The sequence below is a fragment of the Dermacentor andersoni genome, chromosome 1, assembly GCF_023375885.2.
Source record: "Dermacentor andersoni chromosome 1, qqDerAnde1_hic_scaffold, whole genome shotgun sequence".
NCBI lineage: Eukaryota > Metazoa > Arthropoda > Arachnida > Ixodida > Ixodidae > Dermacentor > Dermacentor andersoni.
The window spans coordinates 123,603,201-123,621,370 of NC_092814.1; the positions used below are offsets into that span (position 1 = coordinate 123,603,201).

General features: G+C 41.1%; 1 protein-coding gene across 1 annotated transcript in view; it reads right to left on the reverse strand.

Annotated features, from left to right (window-relative positions):
* Positions 1 to 2,895: 2,895 nt before the first annotated feature.
* vimar (visceral mesodermal armadillo-repeats) overlaps positions 2,896 to 18,170 on the reverse strand; it is a 78,279-nt gene continuing 63,004 nt past the window's right edge. Inside the window, exons 15-16 of the mRNA XM_072286988.1 lie at positions 7,482 to 11,394; positions 2,896 to 4,311 (exon numbers count right to left, since the gene is read on the reverse strand). Of these exons, the coding sequence (XP_072143089.1) occupies positions 11,258 to 11,394 (137 nt within the window). The 3' untranslated portion in view covers positions 2,896 to 4,311; positions 7,482 to 11,257. The remainder of the gene's footprint in view (positions 4,312 to 7,481; positions 11,395 to 18,170) is intronic.

An 18,170-nucleotide genomic window follows, 5' to 3' on the forward strand; every position in this document is an offset into this window, starting at 1 on the left:
TGCCCTGTACTGCTCATATGCTGTAACCTAAGGCACACAGCTTGGTATACATACGTATAACAAGGCACATTCATGCCGAAAAAAAACAAAAAAACTGCACGATATACAAGACAGGAGCGCACAAAAGTGCGCTTTCTATTGACCTCTCTTTATTTCGTTGCTAATTTTCCGGCAAGAAGTTGCGCCAGTGGTATCGAATTCCCAAGGCTTCTGAAGTATACCATATCTTGTAAGTATCTTGTTTAGATAGAACACATTTATTAATATTTTTTATGAATTGCCCGTGAAATGACAATTCAGCCCCTTCAGGCTGATTATCTGAAGATAGATATTTTTGCAATATATGACACTGTACATGCAGCTAATTAAATATACTGGCTTATTAACATGTTTAAGTATTCAATTTATGTTACGCTTTGAAATGGTGAAACTGCACAGCAGTGAAGTCATGCCTGCTTAGCATAAATGCCAAGACTAGCACCACTTGTGTCGTATCTCCAAAATGTGGTACGAAATACATTGGCTTTCCCTGTTGTGTTTTTTAAAAATCTCCCTCTAGGAGTCTGAAATACTACTGTGATGCTAACGCATATATTAGCACATATCGTGAAGGTATAGAAAATGATGCTAGTTTCACGATTTCCACTAAGCAGGGGTATGACTGCAACAGTAAGTAGTCGGTTGAAGTATAGCAATCATAGCTATTGAATAATAAAAATTAGTGAATAATTTTAATCAGCTACAAAGAAATTCCCACATGTTGCGAATGTAATGTTTAGCTCTTCATGTAATGCACTTGAACAGGTTGAATTGCGTTATCTTTCACACATGACCTTTAAAATATTTGTTCAAAACAACAAAGACAAAAGAGAGAAGCAAACAAACACACCGCCAGTACCGCCAGCAGTGAAATAGAAACATTCGTTCACTGCCGTACATAAACACACACGCTGTCACTCACTGCAAGTCCGTGTGATCACTGCATTGAGTCATCATTGGTTTTGTTTGTACAACCCGCCGTGGTTGCTCAGTGGCTATGGTGTTGGGCTGCTGAGCACGAGGTCGCGGGATCGAATCCCGGCCACGGCGGCCGCATTTCGATGGGGACGAAATTCGAAAACACCCATGTACTTAGATTTAGGTGCACGTTAAAGAACCCCAGGTGGTCGAAATCTCAGAGTCCTCCACTATGGCGTGCCTCAATCAGAATGTGGTTTTGGCACGGAAAACCCCATAATTAAATTTTTTTTTGTACAGACAGCGCACAACAAGAGTATAGTTTTGATCTTATTCTCTCAACAGATGATTCTGTTGTGCAAGAAGCCTGTTAGGCGGACTATGCAAAAAGTGACCGTTTATTGAATTTTTTATAATGAGGAGACAGGATCTGTAAAGCTTGCAATTAGTAGTGTGCAGGCTTGTAGTAAGTGCAGGACCATTAATTTGGTAGTGAATAACTTCCCTCAGTTTGAAAGCACTATGAGAAATGTCCAGTAGGGCACCTCAGCCAAGCTATGCGAAGCGCGGTGTTATTTGTCATAACACTAGGATACCTCGTTGCAGGCGCGCGCATCAAGGCACCCTACATATGTCAACCTCGGCTGTGACGTCTCTCGCGAGAGAGCGTCACTACAACTTCATGCCTCGGGACCATCGAATCCTCGTGCTCAGAACGCATAGCCACTGGGCCACCGTGGTGGGATTCTATGCTATGGACAGTCTCAGCAGAGGGCTCCGCTGGCTAATGTATGCCTAGCGAATGCATTCTCTTGTATAGAAGAATCCAAAAGACTAGCATCCCTGGCACAGACCCTTGAGTGGAATGCCATTCCTGAAAACATGCAACACATTCAACACAGGTAGGTTTAGCCGCGAGGCCCACTTAAAGCTGTCAAGTTGCATCGGGGGTCTAAATATTTACTCTAGCGACACTGCCGAGTTCCCATGCCCGGACATTCATTTGCGTCGAACCAGATAATACTACAATTATACAACTCAGCTTTTTCTTTTCCACCATTTAATACACTTGCATTACTGCTGAATTCGTACAAAACACGACTCAAAATTGAAGTACAATTAAAGGATTTCAAAGATGTCAAAGGCCAAAGTTCATAGAGGGGGAAACAAACCTTATTTGTACACATACACTGAAAAATAGTGAAATCTCCTTGCAGCTATGCAGCTGCCTAGTTGGACAAACACTTCAAGCTCTTCAGGTTGCTTCTTTAAGTTGACTTTCCCATTGTAATGATGTCAATCGCCTTCTGGCATGATGGTTAGTAGTGTCCGACTTCAGCCACTGATATTCATGTTGAAAGCCAAGCAAGTGAAACTTGCCTTCCGCCACGCATTTCTAGAGCCTAGGGCACAAAAATGGAGCCATGATGGCTGCTATGTAAACCAACAAGCAAAACAGCAAAATGGTGGCAAGGCTTGGTCGCTTCACTTGGCTTTGCCTAGCTCCACGATGGCAAAGCTGATATAAACAAGCATGTTATTGGTGGCTGCAGACACACCACATGGCAATAATGTAATGGTACTCTCTCCTCCTTGCCCCCCCTCCCCCCTGTCCAATATCTAGGATTGGAAATCTGAATGTTCAAAAGTCACACCCAACTCGTTTTCAAGGAATTCAAAGAGCACATGTATTTTCAATGAGTTTTAAGGGCCTTTGAATCTCTTTCCAAATCAAAGGATTTTCAAGGCTTTCAAGGAGGTGCACAAACACTGCATTCACACAACAGAATGAGCAAACTGTGGCTGACAGCAGGGCTCACTTTTCAGAATGTCGCAGTATATCCAATCCAATTTCAGGCATTAATTATTTTTTTTCACATTTTATAATTTCAAACTGCTTCAGAGCAGGTGGGTAAGAAAACGAGCACAACACATTCATTTGGGTCAGGAAATTATTTATTATGGCAGCAGTGTGCTGCTGACTGCTCAAAAGGCTTACATGCTAACTTGGTCCCCAGCAAGCTGGTTGAGTTTTGTAGCAGGATGCAAGAGATATGCTCAATTTAACAATGCAGAAAACACACAGCAAGTATTGTTGAATGGAAATGACCATCAGTTTTAGCATCAAGCACTTGATGTTTGCTACTTCAGGCAAAGTGTGTATCAGCAGCAGGCTTCATGCACATTTTCATAAAAAGGAACACACGTTTATGATGTGGATTTCTGAAAAACAAGAGCACTTCTTGATTTTCAGTCAGCTAAGCATGAACATACATGTTGCTAAGCAGAGAATGTCTCTAATCAACCTTACATTTGTGCTCAGAAGGCTTAGTGGAAGTTATATTGCAATGCTTTTAACTTCATCCTCATAATTTACACAGCTTAGATAGACCTATCATATGACATCTAATACCTAAAATTACGGGGTTTTACATGCCAAAACCACTTTCTGATTATGAGGCATGCCGTAGTGGAGGGCTCCGGAAATTTCGACCACCTGGGGTTCTTTAACGTGCACCTAAATATAAGTACACGGGTGTTCTCGCATTTCGCCCCCATCAAAATGCGGCCGCCGTGGCCGGATGACATCTAATACCTGCAGATAAAGCTAGAATATTCAGGCAGTGCTCCTGTACATGCAGTTTTTTTAGCTGCTCAAACTGTGTACACTGCAGTTGATACTGAAAAAAAAAATCTACATTTACTTAAGCTACGAAACTTCGGAAAAAGAAGTTCAAAGTGATCTTTAAAAATCCCAACACAGGGTAAATTTTGTTCTCCAACTGCAGCTTCTATCTATAAGGAAAATATTTGCCAGAAGTTAACATGAACATTTCGATAAACAGGTGAAATACATATCTGTGGAAACAAGCAGGCTATATTGTAATACTCCTCTGCTAATACAAACTCTAATATGAGCAAATAACTCCATTTGCTATGATCCTGAAAGTTACCACCAAATATTATATTGCACTGAAAATATCTAGTTATCACTAGCAAGCAGTATAACAAGTAATTCGATCACAACTGCAATTATTTGGTACAGCCAAAAGCAAAAGCTCTGCCATTATTGTAGTCAACAAAATTTGATCTAGTACAATATTTTTACATAGCATTTTGTGTGTCAAAGAAGTGGTAAATATTCCTAGCTGAAAATGATTTTAAATGCATCATAGGGTAACTCGAAAATTTGGAACAGTTCAGAATAGAAGCCACAGAAAACAGTGGACTTTACCTTCAAATGCTTGTATGATGTCCTGAGCAATAAATGTTTCCAGGGCATTTCTTACAATGTAACTTCAAAACATTCTGGCCACAAAACTGGACTTTTGACAAGCCAGACACTGTGGTTAACTGTGGTCAGAAGAAAAACAAAGCAAGTATGCTCTTACAATATTCAATACATGAGCAATAAAAGATTAAATGTCCGTGACAGTCTTTGGAGAGTACCAAGGTCAAAATTGTTGTCTTTTGTTTTTTGCTATCCACATCTGGTGTCTTCAATTAGCCTAATGCCTAGCTTCAACCACATGCCTAGAAGACACACCACAAGGAGCCAGGTATTTAGCTTTAGCCTAAGGCATTTTTAATGAATGAACAGCTGCCAGACAAAAATTGCAGACATCCATTGCCATCAACAAGCAAGCTTTTAAATAATATGAGGAGTGAGTAAGCATTCGTTAAATAGAGAAGCTTGACATCAGTTCAAAGCAATTTTTTATGTGAGAAATGTAGCTAGAACCTACCAACGTTATTCATGTCAAGAAGAAAGCAGAAATTTATTTTAAAAAAATGCAACAATGCAAATTTTGTGACCTGTGACTGCTCAAACGTGTTCACGAGTTTTTCAGTGTTTTGTATGAAACAGAACTCAATGAAAGGAGCAGATGATTAGAAACTATGCTCAGCAACTGGGCATGGCACCAGACTTTTCCCGACTCAAAAAGAGCTGAGCAGTGGAATGGTGAATTTCACAATGCAGTGTGCTGTCTGAAAATGTAATTAGCTGTAGCTTTTTTTTTTATTATGGGGTTTTACGTGCCAAAACCACTTTCTGATTATGAGGCACGCCGTAGTGGAGGACTCCGGAAATTTCGACCACCTGGGGTTCTTTAACGTGCACCTAAATCTAAGTACACGGGTGTTTTCGCATTTCACCCCCATCGAAATGCGGCCGCCGTGGCCGGGATTCTATCCCGCGACCTCGTGCTCAGCAGTAATTAGCTGTAGCTACAACTGTGATTAATTAACCTTCTTATTTGCTTTTTCTAAAACCTGCAGAACATGGAACAAGTGCTATGTATTTCAGGAAACCTACTCCCAAAACAATTTTAGAAAAAGACCTAATATGAATAGAGATATTAATGGTCTAATGTTCCCTTTCCCCATTCCCTCTCAACTTATCAGTTCCCTTCAGCAAGGGTGACACTGCAGCAAGTGCTGCTTATTGCGCCTATGCCACATAGCTTTAAGTTTTTTCTCTTTTTTCTTTCTTTTCATGGCACACTTATGGCAAGTTTTATTTCAGGTCACTGCCATTAGCACCAGCTGCAAAATCTGAAGAGGGGTTGCTATGATGGGTAAGGCCCCCCACCAACACCTAAAATCAGAGGCTACTCCTAGGACCCTTCACTAATGGCTGGCGAGTGCCTGTTGATGTGGTTTCCTGTGAGAGCTCCCGGAGAGTGACACAGAAGTGGCTAATTTGGGCTACGGGATACTATTGTGTGATATGCCGGCGAGAAGTTCCAGAAATAAAGAAGGTGAGCCTTCTTTTTGCAAGGAGGGGAAATAATCTTTATGTTAGCTCCACATGCTGTTTACAACTACAAATACTCACTGAGAATATTACAGCTCCATTCTACCTGTACAATGTGTTTAATCACCAAGCCCAGGGGATGGGTAAGCTCACTTAAGAGGGGGATACTATTCTAAACCACATAACTGGTTCAAGTCATGCAAGCCAAATGAGCAAAGTGACATGGCATCTTGAAGAAAATTTTTGTGTTTGGTTGTTTAGGGAGTTTCCATCTCCAGGGGAGCCTTGCTTGCTGCAGCAAAATTCAGAAAATGGAATATGAAAACTTCAAGCCTGCTAAGCTAGCAAAGAATACCAACTGCTCTAGCATGGATTTCAACTTGACAGTGCCAATGACACAGCATTAACAACTGCATGGCTGAAAATGAGCAGTTCTGTTCCTTGTCTTTGATGCACGTCAGTGCACACATTAAGTCAATCAATCAGCATTGCCTGTGACTGAATGGTACATACTCCTCTTCTTTGAAAGAAATGTGAAAATTGAGAATTTTTTTTCTGATTTGTTCCCAAGAAGTTTTTTAGGCTGAGTTCGGTTTATTGTTCCTAATTTGCATTCACAGATTCTTGCCAGTATCATTCTTATTGTTGACTTGCAAAGAGTAAACAACACTGTCATTCAGTTCAAAGAACTGAACTTGCTTCAGTATATTTTTTATTGCTTCATCTAGCTCCCTATCCTCTGTATTATGGTGTTTTACCCTTGACAACGGTACAGCCAATTATGTGCCAAGTGCAGCCAGTAAAGAAGGTGTTCTTATTCAGCAGTGTCCACACACGACATTGCTGAAACTTCAGTTAAGCTTCTGCTGCTCTCATCTAAGCTAAGCTCAACTTTGGATAACAATCGAATGCCGGTTTGTTGTGCGAGTTCTCGCTAGATAATGAACATACATTGACAATGACATGCTTTAAGTACACCACAAGGAAACAAGAACCTTTGCCACTACAAGTGGATGCCACTTTGTGAAAAGGAAGCCAGCCCACTGCCCATTTTCCCCTAATCCAATGATGCGAAATATTTCCTCTTCAGAAGGTTTCTGCAGTTTAGAGGTCCAATGCAAATTTAAAAAAAAGTAACAGAAATAAAGAAAGAAAATGCTGGCTTGAGGCTTGAGGAGTGAGGCTTATCGTAATCAGGAGGCAATATGGAGTCCACATAGGAGTGAGACTTGTCAATGACACAGAAAAGGCTAATTTGCTATGAATTAGGTCAAGGATTTCAAATTTTCTGCTAGTATAACAGTTATTGTTGTCACTTGACTTGGACAACATTCTTCAAGCATAATTTACCACACATGCACTGGAGTCATTATTTCAGGTCACAAAATTTGAGTTGAGTGGATACAGAACAGTGCAATGTCAGAGATACGCACGCCATGAATATGTGCCATCACCATGGCAAGTCACTGTCAGGGTAGGCAGCAGACAAACAACACTGAATGTGCGCACTACAGTGACACTCATTCAAAAGGCTTAACATGCTGAACTCATACTTCAAAATTAATAACACTGACACCAAATAAGATAAGATTATGCAGTACTTTTACTTTGAGGGAAGGGGGATTAGCACATTACAGTGACTGAAATGCCACAACTACGTAAAGGCAACAATTCCAACAAATAAATGGATAAACACACTTTGATCATTGCCAAAAGGCCTCGTGTGTACTCTTCTAAATATATGAAGAAAATAAGCTGAGCTCACTCTGTTACGTAGAGTTGGTGATCAATCTAAAAAGTGACCAAGCTATCTTACAATTTGTGCAGAGAGTAACATGCTGCCTATAGATTGTGCGGTCACAATAGTAAAACATAAAGGATCCCATTACTTTCAATGTGGTTACATCCTTTCTTGGCATATCACCAATGTAAAAGTACCCATGAGAAAACCATTGACCAAGAAAAAATACAGCAAGTAAAACTATACAGTCCTACAATAAATTTGGTGTCTTCAAAAAGCTTTTGCAGCATTTGGCTTCAATCAATAAAACAATTTATACATTAACACAGCTACTTGATTGCAATAGGCTGTACAACAGTTTTGCTGCTGAAGAAGAACAAGCTAGAGAAATGAATTTGGAAATGGCCTTCTGCATAGCATGAAAAAAGTAAAATTAATTTATAGGGAAATAACATGGTAAACAGAAGAATACACATTAATAATGGGGCCCTGCAACAACTGTTGAGTGCAACCAGTAGCAGTTTATTGCATTAATTAGGAAAGGAACAAAGAAACAGAAAGGCTGCGGGAACTGCAACTGTCTCACCTTTTTGTGGACACCTGAACTGTCTCACTGCCATGGAGAAGATAAAAATAACAGAAAGAAAGGAGAGATGGGATAGAAAAGTTACAATAAAGGGAACACAAGAACAAAGAAATTAAGAGGTCATAAACAAGCAACATAAGTTCATAACAGCACATAACACATAGAATATACAAGAACAACACAGAAACAGGTAGTTGTTTGCTTAAAGGGCCCCTCACCAGGTCTGGCCATTTCCAGCTAACAAGCGCAGAGCATACAATGGCGCTAACGATCGTGTTTGCAAAGAATTACATGGCTACACACCGCGGAATGGCCTGAAATTTCCAACCGAATGCCATTTTTCCTTCTCCTTGCGGCGACCACGCTCCAAGCTGGACAGTGACGTACTCGTGTACCTGCACCTACGTAGTCGTGTCCACAGTGTGACGTCACTCGTGGTGACACGGGACTTCGAGAATTATTCAAAGCAACATTTGTTATTTGTGTGATCTGTTGCTTGAATTGACAAATTAAGTTTAGAGAAATAATAAGACACACAAACGGGATGTCTACGTGTTTTTTTGTTTAACTTCGCACCCAAGCAAGAAGATGTACTTCCGCTTCATCTGCTTATTCCCACAGTCGTGCAGTCACATGCGCAGGTACCAAAACTATGTCATTTTCTACTGTGTTCCAGTGAGTGATCATGCTCTGCAATCCACTCGTTCGGCCTCAGTATTCATGTAGCACTGAATTATACCGCTAGTCATGTGTTCTTGTGCACAGCGCGAAAAATCATGCACTGCACGAACAAGGCAACAGCTTGCACGCAATGCCGTCAGTGAAAGTGCGTAGCGCCAAAAAAAAAAAAAAAGCGAGGAGAAAAAAAGAAAATGAAGGCGGGGCCTATGCGTCAGGCGATCCTCGAGATACGGTATGGGACAACGCAGGGAAGAAATTTCACTTGCGGAGGCTAGACGGGGTGAGTGGAGAGAGCTTCTTTCTTGGCAGTAGAGCCTGCCTGCTGAAATCATGGGTTTGCAGCGCTGAAATATTTCTATCTCGGCTATTAATGAGCCGATTTGAAAAATTATTGCGGCAGAACGCCCCCTAGAGGACATGTAACAACTCCCAGCGTATAAACAAAATTTGCTATGGGGCCTGGTGAGGGGCTCTTTAATCTGCACCTGACACAGGTAAAGTGCAAGAATAAAAAGAAAATATCAGAGCATGTAAACAGGACGGATCTTGAAGCACGGTGGCACAAAGAAAAAAGTTTACAGAGAAGCAGACAGGACAGGGCTGTGCTGCCTGCTTTTCTGTAACTTTCATCTGTGTGCCGGTGCACTTTTAAGATCTGTTCAACATGGCTTCAACCAACTAGCCTGACTCGCCATATCTTGATGTAACACAAATTAATCAACTGAAGAATTACAAATACAGGCAAACAAAAAAGTACTCTCAACTTGGTTTTGGTGGCTTTAAATCTCACAATGTACTACAATTTACTATCCCGTTAGTGTTATTTCATGCAGCAAATCACACCATCACCCCCTTGAAGACACAGAAGTAGCCATGGTGGTCAAACCTGCTAAAAGTGGTGCCAACTTCCATTTCGTTTCTTTGTGACTAAAGCCTAGACCTGTGCGACTGTGAAAGTAGATACATACAGGGTGTCCCAGCTATCATTCACCAAGATTTATTTAAAAAAAAGCAAAGCCTTCTATGTGGAGGAAACTATGCTGTTAGCAGTACCCTGGAGAGGCATGCAGTAATTTTGGTGATGTCCAAATTAGTCTGCAATTATTAATTTACTTTTCAATGATTTTGATTATGGCAGATATGTCAATGCTATCTTTTGGATCACATTCGAAATAATCAATTCCAATGGTTTGCGGTGTGCTATCGTTTACATGGATATTTTTTGCATATCAAGAAAGGCCCTCTCCAAATATAAAAAAGCCGATCCAGCATTCTGGGGTGCTACTTTCGGGTGATCACTTTTGGAGATACAGTGACAGTGTTTGTGGCACTGTGCTACGACCGTGTGCTGGACACCGGGCCCCAAGAACGCTATTACCCTAGGCGCTGACGAGTCTGAAATCTTGCGAAAGTAAAAGCATCTCCCAAAGTGGTCACCAGAGAATATAGCTCCTGCTTGCGTGCCACAGAATGGCTGCTCTCAAGCTTGCAATGACCCAACTAATTCTGCTATGGTAATGGACCATTTCAGACATAAATATGACATGTCGCCTTTCTTTGAGGAGGCTGTTACATTCATGCTTATGCTTGCCTTGGCCTTGCACAACAAACAGATAGTGTCCATTGCGATTGACAACTTGGCTTTGGCAATCTGCTCAGCACTGTCAAAATGTGTGCCAAGATGCAAGGCTTGGCCTCTAGAAGGAATTGTATGGTCATATAAAGATAAACACACTGTCAAAGTGGCGCAACTTCTGGGTTAGGTGGGGAGTGCGTTTAGTTGCTTCACAGCATGTTTGAGCACCAATGCTGCGGCGTGCAGGAGGAAAGCTGGGTCAGCCATTCTTTTAATATATTTCACAGGCTTTCTTTTATATGCAGGAAAAAAAGAAAGAGCCTCACAATTAAAACTGATACTTGCGAATGAGTTCTAACACTTTTGTGCTGACATGAAAAAATTAAATTCCATGGTTTTACGTGCCAAAACCATATGATTATGAGGCACACTGTAGTGTGGGACTCGATTAATTTTGACCACCTGGGGTTCTTTAAAGTGCACCCAATGCACAGCACATGGGCGTATTTGCATTCTGCCCCCTTTGAACTATGGCCCTCGTGGCCCGGATTTGATCCTGCGCTTCCAGGCTTACCAGCGCAATGCCAAAGCAACGACACCACCACGGTGGGTTGTGTTCACATATTTGCCATAAATATATCAATTAAAATATACTGAAGGCTTCTTTAGAAGGATGGTAACAACAAACTATTGGTTTTATCCGCATAGAAAAGCTTCATTTCTTTTTGAACGTGGGTGCATGAGAGCTGGGACCTCCTATATAATTGGAGACAGCAACTGACGTCGAGTTAAAAGTAAAATGATAGAGCCCCTTGAATAATGTTTAGAAAAAACTTAGTTTGCATTATTCCTTTTTCAGCAGATTTCCTAAATTAAATGAAACACCTTCTCTAGACCTTAAAACCATTGCTTAGCATGGCAATTTTGATAGCACATGAATGCAAACTACACTACATACTACCATCCAACCAATACAAGAGCATGGCCTGATGTCTCCCAACTTACTATTGGTGCAGAAAACTGCTGCTGGGCAGCAATGTAATCGGTGCCGCACAAGTTGTCTAGTAGACATTGCAGGGCCGCTTTAACTGGCACTGCTCTTGCACAGCGCAGCAGAATCAGTTATCAAAAAACTTTAGCTCAAAGGTACAGATGAAGTTTAGAAGTAGCGTACACTGCCACAAGCCTTTTAGTACTTTTTAAGCACAGAGTCACTGACTTAACAAGCACAAAACACACTACTATGGAGACACACTGTGGCGCTAAAGGGTTGGAAGGACAGGCATGTGTTGTTCCAACAAGATGCACGTAACTATTGCTCGTGCTCATATTCCCTCCGACTCAGTGGTCTACTGTATGCTGGTACAGGGTGTTCATAATGGTGCTCAAACTGGTTAACACGAATGAATGCACAAAGGGATGGGTTGAAACAGCACCCTCAAATTTTGTCATGATATACAGCAATGATTGTGCATCCTGCTAACCTGATGATCAATAGCTGATCATTCTTTACATGTACTTTTTGTGCTGACAGGGAAAGCCCCAGACCAAATGCATAAACGAAAAGTACTTCAGACATGATGCTCAAGAATAAAAAAATTGCTTAGTAAAGGAACAATTATGAGTAAAAGCCTTCTGCCCACACAATAAAAATGAATGCAGTGAAGGAAAAAAAAAAAGAAGGCTTTCCTTGGAAATAAGGTCATTAAGAAATGGGAAGAACAAGCACCACATAGAAATTATTCCACATATAGAGCACCACTGTTAATTAGTGCGAACTACCTTGCCAATACAACTGCATGTCTGCTCTGGCCATGGATGCTTTGGCATGACATTTTTGAGAGGGGCTGTGTGCCTACAGATTTAAAATGTCTGCACAGCATGTAAACTTTTATTTTTCCCTTATTTTTGTCACAAACCTGAAGCACACTGTCAATTTGATGTTTGCACGATATAATAAATAGCGTGACAGCATTGCACGTTAATAGGCACTAGCAACTGTAGTTTATCCTGATCAAGCCACATTCTGGAGCCATAGACAGTTTCATTTGGGGTGTAGTGTGCAAATGGCCAAGTCCTAACCCAAGAGTTACAAAGCTCAGCCAGTTACTTTGTGTGCCTACAGAAACTGGGAACAAACTCATACTTGAGCTCTTTGCTGAGGCAGTACAAATTTGCATTGCTTGAGTAAAACTGGCAAAAGCACAACTGCATTAGAGCTACTTACACCCACTGATGCCACAAAGTGTACAACAGAAGCTTTTTAAGTCAGGCTTGGAAGAGTCTATGGCAAAAGTGACACTACAGAAACTGAGGCCATACCTGTAGTTAGTCCCAAATATAATCAACAAAAGTTGAACTGAAATTAATTGGACAATTACGATAACAGCAACTCTTGAGTTAATGAACCACATGTAATGCATGTCAAACAGCCACAAAGCAGTAACAAGTGTACAAGATTTAATTGTGTATTGTAATGCTTGCAAAAGAAGAGGCAACACACGTTACGAGGAAGAGTTCTCACATGACAACACAGGGCTGAGAAGTTTCCAAAAAGCTTCACATTCTTACACACATGCTGTGCTCCTGAACTAGATAACCTCAACAATGTTCAGATATGGTAAGCTACTGGTTACAACCACTGTGCTGCGACACATTAAGCGTGTGATTCATCTGAATATTAAAGTAGTCTGAACTGGGACAGCAGAATTTGTCTTCCTTCACTAAGAAATGACTTAAAACTTTTTGTCATAAGTATAGGCCCAAATTAAAACTCACGGCCATATGAATTTCTACAAAAGAAAAAGGAAAAACTGGGAAAAAAAGAAAGACAAGTGTAAATAAAAGAAACTCTAACCTCTACAACCAACCAAGCAGTAAAATTGTGCTGATTCTGACCTTATAACAATAAACTTTGGACATCTCACAAGACTGTGTTCTTCTGAGAAGGTGTTAATTTTATCTGTTGCTTAACATGCCAACATGGGCTAGCAAATTCAAGAGATGTTTTTGTTTCTTAGAGAGAGAGAAAAAGAAAACACATGCTCCACTTCACATCTTTGCATAGAAAATGCCTACAATAATGTTGGGGGTTTCTTTTCATTAAGCTTGACTGTTTTCTGAATTTTCCAGAATACCTAATAAAGCTAGAACCAAGAATTATTGGTTATCTTGACAATTCAATACATTTGTTTTAAATATATGTAATGATGGACAAGGAATGTTACAGCCAGTAAAAAGTTCTTATACAACACTTATACAAAACAGTATAATTATAAAAGCATAAATTGCCACAAGGACAACAAAACATTTCAGGTTAAAAATAAGTTATCTAAAAGAAAACATCACATAAAGTGCTCTAAAACATTTCTAGGGGCAACCCTTCTGACCACATGGCAAGACCAAGAAGGCAAGTTGCTCACACACAGCAATAAATTTTTCTGTAAAGTTGTGTAAATCTGAATATCGAAAAAGAAAAAAAGGAAAATATCAGTCAGCAGCAACAACAGCAACAAAACACTTTTGGCTTCCGGTGTATAGTCTTAAAAACTATGTGCCCAACAACATGGCTTCACATCAAATATTACAAGCACACTGTAAGTAGAATATATAAATATAACACAAGACCTAAAACAAGTCACATAAATATTAAAACAGAAAGAAAACAGTTCAAAACATAGTCGCAAGTGAACAGCTGATTCAAATGCATGTTACTCAACAGGTTTTCATGTCGTTTCATTGCATATATACTGAATTGAATTGATTCTGGGGTTTTACATGCCTAAATCGCGATTTCATTACAAGGCACTTAGTCGTAGGGGGACTCCGGATTAATTTTGACCACCAAGAGATCTTTAACCTGCCCCCAATGCACGGGACACAGGGGATTTTGCCTACAGGTACGGTGACGTACAGACGTTGGCACAGCGCTGTGTCGCTGCTTACCGCTTATTGTGTACGCGCCATGCGAAGTGAAGTGTGGCTGTTTTCAAATCGCTAAGGCCAGAATTGAACTATAAAGGCAGTTTAATTCGACCTTTATACACACAAGCGAAGATGCTGTCACTATTGTGTTGTCGGTTCGACGGCCGATCGCGCGGGGTTTGGTCGAACGATGGTCGGCACACTGATTTTGCCGGTGCCTTCGACAAGAAAGCCTGTCGCAGAACAACTCGCGCTCGTCGGTTGCGTCGTTGTCAACCTGGTATGATAAAAAGGTTTCAGTGACGCACAATAGTCGGTCAATCATTGGAGTGAGCGTTTTGTCGGCCTCGTATCCACCCAGTGTTGCCGCGCCTTACGAGTACATGCAGTCAGGAACGCGCTGCCACCACCAGCAAGTGAGGACAGACGTTGCAAAAAGACTTCATCAGCAACGTGATGTACTTAAGTGTTGCCTACGTGTAACGCACAGGTTTTTCGTTAAATTAGCGAGCCATTCATGAAAGGCGGCAACTACCTGGCTCACGGTGCAGTCTGGACAACTCGGACGATGCCCTGGCCACATTCTCTTTTAAAGTGGAGTTGTGGTCTTACGCTACGCACGTTTTCAGAACCGCACCGATGTCGAGCTACCAGTAGAGTTTCAACGTGGTACACGGCACGAGTGCGCGCAGCAGCGCGCGTCCGAGCGCCTTTTTTTTTTTTGAGGGGGGGGGCTTTCTGGCGCGCGGCCATGCGCGCGACCCTTCCAAAACGTTTTGCAACTAATCCGCTAGGGCAGGGCACATGCACCGTGGCGCCATGAGAGAGGCGGATTGCATTTTTTGAATGAAGTAATTGTAATTGGCAACTTTTCTTTCTGTAATGTGTACGTCTCATACGGGGACACGGGCACAAGGAAAAATGACAGACCCACAGCATGTGTCATATACCCGTCCATATTAGGCTGCAGTTCATCCCAATTCAGTATAACTCCCTAGCAAGCCCACATCTTCACCCTCATCCATTTCAATATATAGGCTGTTTCTTTAGCTGCACCAAATTAAAAAAATTGTCTGTGGCAGATAGCACAAATCTAATCTTTGATCTAAATCACACAATGAGGTGGCCATTATGAGAAATAAAAATGCTTAATTGAATAATTAATATAATTATGCAAATTAACATTTTAGTTCATTATTTTATGGCACATAGTTCAATCTACAAATTACAGCCGGTGAGTTCGCAAGGCTTATCCACTTGGAACGAGTTCTCAGGACTGCACCAGATCCGAGATATAAATTTTCCAACAGTCTGACGAAATGATGTTCCACTTACTCTTGTGCTTCAATGCGTAAAACTACTATTTTTTAAATGAAATCCTTGAAATGCTAATAAATTTTGAGCTAAACTGTTCAGAAAGTTGAAGCTGCATTATGCCAGACTGCTAGTTTTCAAAATAACCCTAAGGAACACCCACCGCCAAGTTATTCACACTGCGTAGCCTATGCATCGTACACATGACCTGCATATTCCGAGAATGTACCACAAGGAAACCGTGCACCTCAACCAGTGTGTCTGAAAATATGCACGTGTGTCAGGGAGAGAAAGGTTAATGGTAGAGGCTAGCCGAGCGAAAGGTTTGACATACCACTGGAAGTTTATTATGTATATGATTAAAGAAAGAGACAGAAAATGAAAATGTAAGCACTCGGCACACAAACTCGTAAATGTAGGCAACAGTGAGCACCATGAAATTAACTAAGTGGAAAGTGGAGCTATATGGCACTAACAATAAACTATTATACATATTTATTCTCCCCGGTGCCAGCAGTGCACATGGTGTTCAACAATATTGAAAAAGCAGCAACAAATAGCTTACAAAATTTCGTAATGAATTTCTCACAGAAAATTGCAATATCATACAGTATACTTTGTCACAATTGCACCTCTAAAAAAAATTATGGCATACTGCAGGCAAAGGGGCCAACTGATGGCACATTGTTTGCACTTGTCTTTAGTTGGAATATTTAGTGTTGTGTGCATACTTCGATAATTCAGTTTATTTATGACAATTTCTAAATATAGAATAGGTTCTACTGGAGAATTAGAGTTTATTATGAAACACCTAATAACCAATTTGTCTCCACAAACATATCTTTTATGTGAAGCTCTTTTTCGGGCCCTGAAATGCCCACGAAATATGGGGAAAAAATAATAAAATAAATAATTAAAATGAAGAAATAAAAAGACATTACTCATTAGCATATTTGAAATGTGTTCGCGTGTCTGAAATACTGCATTTGCATGAATATAATGAGGGCTTACGCTTGTGCATGTGATTATCAGCTTAAGAAAGCAGCTTGCGTAATAGTCATAATCAAAGTAAAAAAAAAAAAAAGGAGGGGGGCTTAACAAATTCCAAAGTGACACACAGGCTATGGGAGATGCCACAGTTGGTGACTCTGGATTAATTTTAGCTCCTTGGGGTTTTTACTAATGCAGCTAAATATTCGTACACAAATGTTTGTGTTCTGCCCCTATCAAAATGAAACTGCAGGGAATGTGCACTGACGCGGTGACCAAATGTTCACCAGCAGAATGCGATGGCCACTGAGCCCACCATCCTGGTTGGTTGAATGAAACTTCTAATCAGTAGCATCAGATATGTAATTTGCACTGCTGGGGCTGTCAGACTACACTGATGCTTCTAAACACGCTTCAAGAAAAAAACCTATAGAATTATCTTTATTGCCTATAAACAGTGCTATAATACATAAAACAGAAGAGTCACATGCACACACAGGGAATTGTGTGTGCATGTGGCTCTTTTTTTGGTTTGTGTGGATTACTGCTTTATATTTAGACAAGTATGCTATACCAACTAGCCCAATCTTCAACATTATAATCATTTTTGTTAAGTACTATAATCTAAAGGATGGCGAGGTGAGGCAGGGGAGGTTGAAGAAAGCTTAGCTCTGGAAGTGAAAGCAATCGCTGCTTTGAGTCTCGCTGGAACGCAGTGTGGCCATTGTTGCCAGGTGCTTAAGTCTCGCACAGTAGCCGTCAAAGGGTGCAATGCACCACTTGGGCGCTGGGGTTAGGCTGTTGCATTCCATAATCATTATTATGCGCCCCTGCACTCCTCATTGTCCAGCAGCTGTTGCCACTTTGACAGTACACATTTTGGAGAATGGCAAGGCGTTGGCAGCGAAGGTGGTTCGTGTGCTCACGTTTTTTCACCTACAAGCTAATTCGTCTTCGAAGGTTGCATGAATGGCACAACGCGAGTGGCAACACTTCAGGCATCCACCTTTCCTACCCTTTCCTTTTTCTGGCAGTGTTCTGGACAACGTGCAGAACAAGAAGTGGTCTTATGCATGGCACATTCCAGTGACCCAGTCAGGTCACTGGTGTGTAGTGATTCATTGCGAGGTGGTTTGGGAGGAGCAACCAAGGTTTTCACACCGAGCTCTTGACATCTTACAAGTGTTCTAGACCTAGGAACGGTTCTCTAAATGCTCCTCTACACATAACTGCCTGTAAATACTCTGTACAACAAAGTCTATGGTGTCCCATCTCTGATGGCAAGAAGCAATGAAACTGGCAGCAGTAAGTGATCAATACAGTTTCACCCCAAGGCAGCTGACTACGTCAGTTTGAGCAAGAAGCAGGTAGGGGAGCACAAAGTTTATAAGAGCAAACAATTTATATAAACAATTTACTTTACACCGCCTACGAGTTCATTCCTTTACAAGAAAAAGCTATGAACACCAAGCACTGCTCACAAGGACTAAAAGTGGTAAAGGAGGCTTCAGATGGTTCTCAGCCAAAGTGTTTCTTCCCACCACTGCAGTTGTGCAGTCATATTAGACTCCTTCACACCTCCCATTGGCAAACCTATCTTTTCCAACCTCAATGCCAAAGTCTTGCAACAGAGCAAGCCAGT